The 8142-nt window shown below is 40.1% G+C and overlaps 1 protein-coding gene across 1 annotated transcript in view; it reads right to left on the bottom strand.

Moving 5' to 3' along the window:
* Window positions 1-2910: 2910 nt before the first annotated feature.
* Window positions 2911-8142, bottom strand: part of STT3B (STT3 oligosaccharyltransferase complex catalytic subunit B) — a 43588-nt gene continuing 38356 nt past the window's right edge. Inside the window, exons 15-16 of the mRNA XM_028749699.2 lie at window positions 7020-7232; window positions 2911-4463 (exon numbers count right to left, since the gene is read on the bottom strand). Of these exons, the coding sequence (XP_028605532.2) occupies window positions 4383-4463; window positions 7020-7232 (294 nt within the window). The 3' untranslated portion in view covers window positions 2911-4382. The remainder of the gene's footprint in view (window positions 4464-7019; window positions 7233-8142) is intronic.

Here is an 8142-nt window from a genome sequence, read left to right as displayed (position 1 = left end):
GGCACTGTGGGTTAAACCACAGAGCCTAGGACTTGCCGATCAGAAGGTCGGCAGTTTGAATCCCCGCAACAGGGTGAGCTCCTGTTGCTCGGTCCCTGCTCCTGCCGACCTAGCAGTTTGAAAGCACGTCAAAGTGCAAGTAGATAAATAGGTGCTGCTCCAGCGGGAAGGTAAACGGCGTTTCCGTGCACTGCTCTGGTTTGCCAGAAGTGGCTTAGTCATGCTGGCCACACACCCAGAAGCTATATGCCAGCTCCCTCGGCCAATAAAGCCAGATGAGTGCCGCAACCCCAGTCGGCCACGACTGGACCTAATGATCAGGGGTCCCTTTACCTTTATAGCCTGCCAGGACTATAAGGTGAGCAAATCAAAGCTGAGTAGCAGGAAGATGTGGCTACCAGATTTCCTATTTTGCAGCGAACCTGGCAAGCTGCCCTCTCGGGCGCTCCAGTCCCCAGGTGGGGTCCCAGCCAGAGATTAATGGGGGGGGTAAGGGGCATGTCTCCCCTGAACTTTAAAGTTATTGAAAGGGCACTATGCATGGTCATCCGTTAATGCCATTTTTTGCCTGTGAGCGGGGGGAATCCTTGTCTCCTGGATGAAAAGGCGAGGTGGAAAGTTTTGGAAAGAATGAAAGACGCTAATTTCTGCTTTGCTTGAGCAGTGGAGGGGAGGGGAGGCAGTATTTTAAGTCACATTTTTTCTTTGGGATCTGCGTTATCTACCTTCCCCATAAGCAATGGAATGTAAAGTTTTTGGGAAGAGGGGACTTTAAAGATACCTCTTTACAGTGGATTTATTTTATAACTAAGGACTTTGCCTGAAAGATAATGGAGAATAACAACCTTGAGGGATTTTGAACCACCGCTTGGAACTTTGTATTGTGAAATAAAAATAGAAAAATATTGTTAATAACTGGATTGACTGTCCATTAAGCACTCGGAAGAGAATAAACTGTGGAGTTGGATGTAATGGAACTAAGGACCGGCAGGATGGACTGCAGAAAAATTTATTAGTTTAGGGGGCAGGATGGAGAGGAAATACGGATTTGGTTGAGATTAAATCAGCCTACCCCCTTCAAGCTTGAAGTCAGAAATAAGAAGAGTGAAAGGGACAGTACTGACCAGTGTATACCATATTGAAGGCTTCTGAGACGTTCAGACAGAATAAGAAAGAGGGATTGTTTATTGAGCTGGCTGTATGTAAAATTGAGGATTAAATTTGGCGAAATGTGAGTAGTGGGTGACAATGGGAGATTGGCAGTGTGGGGGGATGTATATTATATATTTATAAAAATAATAATAATCTAGGGGTTTCATTTTTGCCCTCTGCATGCAGCACCAGCAAAGCTGAGTTGTTTATTATTGGGGCCAGATGTCAGTCAGCAATGTTCAAGACCATGTTAGGGAGGAATGTGTGCATGCTGTCTGTTTTTCTCAGGCAAAGTTACTCCAGAGGTATCGGAAGTTACCTCCAGAGGTATCGGAAGGAAATATTTCAAAATTGATGAATGGCTATTATAGATAGAGGAAAGAGGATTTACTTGGCTGTTTTGAGGACAGGTTATAACAATGTATATAAGCCACAGCAGAAATTGGCAATTGAACAGGAAAGGAAAGGCACTCTGCATATTCTTAAGGAGGGCTTGCAGTAAAGTTTTTCAGTGTGGCAGGTTTGTGTTCAGGGTACTTAACCGGCGACATCCTTTGTCAGGATACTCATTTGCCCCCTGCCTCAACACTGTGTTCCATGATCACTGACTGTACAGAGGAATCTTGCATCAGGCTGTTTATAAGTATGAGACCTTGAGGCTCCCTCCCTGCTTGTGGATGGAGGATGCTGTTGTGACTACATAAGGGTTGACGGGAGAGTGAGTTCAGTATTAGTCTGGATGGTTTTTGCACATGTTGCCGCTTGTTGCATACATGGCTATGAGGCCCAGAAATGCTTCTCAAAAGTGCTGTTTCCGGTCAAGATTTGAGCCTTCCGTGCGAGAGCATTTTGTGTCTCCTGCTTTTCTTGATCATAGTTTAGCTCAAATACAGTAGCTGCAGCAACACAACTGCAGAAAGGATATGGAGGACTTTTAACACCCTAGATGAATTCCATGATCTGAGAGGTAAGAGCAACACTATCAAAAAATGGAGAGGAGTATGAAAGCTGTTGTTTTGCAGCCGTATCCTGCAAAAACAACCACCCTTAAGACCACTATAGAAAAATGAATTGTTCCAAGTAACAACAGTCTGAATTTTAGGACAGATCTGCACTTGGTATCAAGGTTGGATTGGAGTCTTTTACTAAAGAAGTAACCAATTTCCCACTAGAACTGAAACTCAGAATTTAAATGTGGTACTGGGTACAAGAACCCAAAAGGAAGCCAGTGTAAACCAGAGGTGTCAGTCCAAATTTAACGTACCATAAATATGAGATGTACTAGATCAGTGTTAAGGATTAAGCCTGCAAGCATAAAGCTTATTTATTACTTGCAAATGGCTTAAACATCTCTTTTCCAAACCCAGCTTAAGTTATATTGTGGAACATGAAGGGTTGTCTCTAATAGTGGCCCTCTGCCGATAGAAAGCTCTTTGAGTGGTACATGATTTTGAGGCAGTCTTTGGCAAATCGCCTGCAGGCCTTCCACCACCAACTTCAACCAGAGCTAATTTTTTGGGGGGTGGGGATGGGCTTACAGAAGAGTGGAAATAGCTGAAGATTGCCTTGATCCACGCTGCATACTAGAAAGCTTTGCTGATCCTTCTGTCAGCAGAAAGACAGCAACTGGATGCAAAACTATTCCCTCAGTGACTGGGCAAAAGGTAGATGATCGCAAGAGAATTTGTAAGCAAGTCCATAAGCAGAATTGGCAAAGCTTAATGTAAGATAATAAAAAAAGGAACAGCAGCCAACCACTTAACACAAAACTTGATTTAACTTTATTTTCCCCTATAGTCAACAACGGGTCTGCATTGAGCTTGAAAGCAACAAAGTAATATAATCTCAATGACAAAGGGTCAGAAATCCAGATTGTTATTTTGTGAAAATGTTGCCACTGCATTATTGATTTAATAACCTCTTTACTCAAAAATGAATTTACAAATAAAAATTATACATCTGAGAAGAAAAGTCAGCAGTAACATTCTCACTGAGCAATAGATAATTTTTTGTTTGTTTGGAAGGTACATACTATTCTGCTTTACACCAATACATCTGGCATAAGCTGTTTACTATATTGAAATTATGTCCTGTGGCTGTCAGGTGAGCCATACCCCCAAACACATTTAACTTTATTAAAATAACTAAAGGATGTTCAAGTCTGTAAGGTTTCCTATAGTTGGAAAGTGAACGTGTTCAGTCTCCATAATTTAGTGCACTTGATAATTGTCTTTTTAATAAAATAGAAAAGACAAAGCACATAGTCAAGCAAAAAGTTTCCCATCAACTGAAGCACTAAATAAAAATATGGAGAAAAGCCAGTCATTTCCACAACCCCGTGAAAATGGAGGCAGGTTTATAAACCATCTGCCTTTCAGTAGCCACAGAAAGACTTTGGATACTTGTCAAAAAACATCTCCTAACAGGCCAAATTATGGTTTAATGAAAATATGAAGCTAAACAAGCAAAATCTGAGAACACCAGGTGCTAGGGTGCTCAGTAGCATTCATTACTGTCGTGTCTGATTTAAGATACAAATTTAGCCCTTGTATCTACCTACAAGATTTGCCCTATATAGTCCAAGAATACACCTGCATATTGGGCAGCAAGACCACCTCTTCTCAAAACAAGTTGCATAATCCAATTATATAATCTGTCCGGTGATTAGTGAAACTGCAGCTTGGTTTACAGTCCAGCACACAACATACAGCAAGAGTACATTTCATGAAGTCTTGTAAAATAAATACCTTTAAAGGAGTCCTAGTAGCTGAATATAAAAATATCCACACTCCTGAAAGTGTCAGACCAAGGCTAGTCAATTCATACATTTCACCATTCCAGTAAGATATTGCTGTTCAGCTCAACTACTTAAAAAAAATCTCGACAAGTATGCATGTGCCAAGGACCGAATTAAAGGGCTCTTTGGTGCAATCAGTCCAAATTCAATCGATTGGAAGGATAATATGTACCAGTAAAATAAAAAAAATCAAAAAAATCTGCTGCTAGACCTGGACAGCAGCTCAGTCTTGCTCCACAATACAAATCTAAAACAGCTGTTCTCAATAAGCCAAAAATTTTAAAGTCAGACATTGCCTGAAAGTTTTGTACAATAATCTGGACCAATGATGGTTCTGTACCCTCATGTTGCTGTGAAACATGACTTGAGCTAAAGGCAAAGACTGGTTATCTCAAGGACAACTGCTTCAATATTAGCAATCAGTACAGTGTATTTAAACTGTCTTCCTGTTGGGTCTCTTGCCTTTCTTTAAAATTAGTTTATTCTTAATGTAGCCACGCTTCCTTTTGGCAGTCTAAAAAGAAAAACAGAATAGTGTATTAGTTTCTTACAATGCTCTAGTGACTACATCAAGTTCTGCATTGCTCTAGAATAATTAAATATTACATTTGGGGTCAGGGCTAGGAAACTGGCAGGCCTAAGAATCTGAAATTTTTAACAGCCCCACCCTATGCATGTTTTCTCAGACACAAGTCCCACTGTACTCAGTGAAACCTACCCCCTAGTAAGTGTGTTTAAGATTATTGCCTAAATCAGGTAAAACTTAGTTGTAAATGATTTGCAGTAAATTTTCATAAGGGCTACAAAACGCTCTTCTCCATATTTTTGACATTTTACTGGTGTCACAATAACCTTTAACACTCAAAACCTTTTCAAAAACCGATCTTTAATCTTTTAAAGAAACTGGGCTGTTATCTTGTGAACTTGCCCTGAGATAGGGCAGTATCTAAATTTAATAAATAACAAATAACAATCTGGCTTCATAAATTTATTTTCTATGTACATTTAGTCGACACCCCTTAACGTAGGTTTCTGTTTAGTACTTCGTGTTAAGCGTATTTTTAAAATAAAAGTTAGACAAACACATATTCCATTTTTCCTTCTACAATTGTGCCTCCCAGAAATATTTTAAGCAATTTTAACCTTGGGTTGGATTCTACAAAATAGTTGAGCTAGTGGGAGCCATCACAGTGATGTGATAATTATATGTTAAAGCAAGGTTTGCTTGCCAAGATAGGTAACAGACTTTTCCTGGGGTCTCATATACTGACAAAAATATGGCTGTCATTTCCTTTATCACTGGGACACAACTATTCTGGCACTACATCAAAAAGTTAGACTATAAAGGCCATTATATGCAGGGTACAGTACAATTTAGATCCTTAATTCTAAAAGCAACTTTACCTTACACTCTCAACTGACCTTTTTCCTGGAAGCAAAAACTAATATAAAGACTTGCATTGCATACCGCTATAGCTTATTTTAAGCCCTACATCCTTGACTCATCCACACTTGTATCTCCAAAACTAGAAATGTGATTTGCTCATCTTAAGACTTCCAAAAATGAGGACAAGATTTTTTGCTGCAAAGGTACATGTCAACGTACAGCAAGTGCAACTAATATCTGCAACACTGAATCTGAAAATTCTCAGTACCTCATTCCAAAACATGACTCCAATGCCAGAAAAAAACACAACCCACATGGTATGATAATGCACTGATATTCCAACCTTGCAACTATTGCAAATTGTGTTCATATGTTGATCATACTATGCTTTTAAACACAACATGAACATGTCACTACCATATGATTTGTGTTATGTATGCATGATGATTTTTAAGGGTGTAAGACAGAGGTCGGCATCCTAAGGCCCATGGGCCAGTTGTGGCCCACGGCCGTTTTGTGGATTGGCGTGGAGATTCCATGCTTTTTCCTCCTGCGGTGCCATTTTTTTTCCTCGCTGTGGGGACCGACTTCCGGGTCGGAAGAGTGCTGGAAATAGTGTGTGCGCGTGCGCACGGGCGCTCCTCCATCCTGGAAATGCGCTGGAAATAGCTTGAGCGGGCATGCACCGAGAGGTCTGCCGGGGAGTGGACTGGACCGGCCTCAAAAAACGTTGCCAACCCCTTGGTGTAATAATGTGCACAGCTTACCTCTTCTGGGCAGATGCTTCTGTACACCTGCATAATGGGTACATGCAGGAAGCCAGGAGCACCAAACTGGGAGAACTCAAAGACAATTGGGAAGTAAATACTGTATAGCAGAAAACATTTGTGCATGAAAGTAGAAGCCAGAAAACACCTTTAGTGGTTTACACGGGTATGTGTGACTATGTCCTTGCCACTCAAGTATCAAGTTATTAATCAATTTACTCTTTGAGTGCTTTTCCGAATTCCAGCAATATCAATAGTTTATATAGTCAGCTTGTAACTCTATACAACTCTGCCCTTGAAGCGACCTTCCTAAAAGATTAAACATTGCCTGTCCATAAGGTTCTATTTATTTTGCAAGGAATCATGTAAAAAAGGGGGTGTTTGTTTAAAAGGATTTTATTTCCATGCCTGAACACTTTTATATTCAATAGAGTAGCACGCGCACACAAAAATGAGTCTTTAAAAATGAAAACCTGTGTAAGACAATTTCAAAAGGAGTAAGCCAGACACTCAAGCTGTCAACAAAAGCTCCAGGTTTAATTATTTTACAAAAAAAAAAAAAAAAAAGAGAAGTCATTCTGAAATTTCTAGGTATCACTTTTCAGAAAGACACTTTCACATTTTACTCAGTGAGCTGCCATAGTTACTAAAACACTACTTACGTATTTTGGATAGTACTCTGTTACACTTTGCTGGGATTTAAGAGATTCTGAGACAGCCTGCCAATTAGCACAACAATGAATTTAGTTGCCCTCACATGCTTAGTCAGTGTTAGTTAACCATGGTTACCATCAGGCAGGTCTGATATTTGATACAAACTCTCTCTGCATCTGGCTAGTAGAAAGAACTAATCATATAGTTGGTAAATTTGTGTAACACTATGAACCTCCTTAGGGATACTTCACTGGGAACCCACCTTTTTTGACAAATACTTTTGTTTTGGTAAAATGTTGGTTAGCCTAGGCTTATGATCCAGTGTCTCTCTGTTGTCTAGCTGTTTCACTTTATATATTCTAACAAGCCAATGCTCTGATGTGAAGGCTTCTTCCAAATGTTTAAACTTAATGTCCTTGTTGCCAATCTCAGCATTGCGTGTGCGATCAAATCCTGGCGGTGTCCGAAAATCCAGCTACAAAAAGTTAATGTCACACATTAGGTTGAAGATATAAAATGCAATCCTGTGAAGAGAACTCAATCCAAGTACTACTTTGAAAAATATCTCCCAGTGTTCCAAGTTCTACTTAAAATATATATGAGTTGCCATACATTTTACAATAGGATATTGTTACGGGAGCCTTAACTTCAAATCGCTACATTGCGGTATAAAACTATAACATTTAAATGTTTGGGCCTCAAATGTGGGTACAATTTACATGAAAAATCTGGAGCCCCCTGTTCCATGGCAATTGCTTGCAACAAGTTTCTTATTTTTATTTGTATACAGTGCAAAATAGAAGAAGTATAAAAGGACTATCCAAAACACTATTATCCCATTTATTTACAGATGTGTAATCTCTTCCCAGAACCAAATCTAAGAGCTGGAAATGGGAGACTGATTTAAAGGATTCCATCCAGCCTCACAATGAAAAACTGCTGATCATAAAATCAAAAATATAAGCCACCACAACAACCAAAAAGCAACAGTTAAAACACTAGAGTCAAAATAGGAGACGGCTCCCTGAATAAAATCTGCCTACAAGAATGCCTGCCTACAAAACCAGGCATAGGCAAACTCGGCCCTCCAAATGTTTTGGGACTACAATTCCCATCATCCCTGACCACTGGTCCTGTTAGCTAGGGATCATGGGAGTTGTAGTCCCAAAACATCTGGAGGGCCGAGTTTGCCTATGCCTGGTCAAAACTAATAAACGGATACTAGTGCGAGTTGGTAAAGGATCACTGTTGTGTGCTTTTATCTCCTATTACCTTCAGAACTCCGGCAGTCCCTGTTAGAGTAACACATTACAGCAGTGGTTTTCAACCAGTGTGCTGTGGCACCCTGGGGTGCTGCAGGCAACACTGGCCTCAGCCCCTCTTTC

The sequence above is a fragment of the Podarcis muralis genome, chromosome 12 (genome assembly GCF_964188315.1).
Source record: "Podarcis muralis chromosome 12, rPodMur119.hap1.1, whole genome shotgun sequence".
In the NCBI taxonomy this organism is placed as follows: Eukaryota; Metazoa; Chordata; class Lepidosauria; order Squamata; family Lacertidae; genus Podarcis; species Podarcis muralis.
Note: the sequence above shows the minus strand (reverse complement) of the source record. Positions and strands in the feature narration are given on the sequence as shown.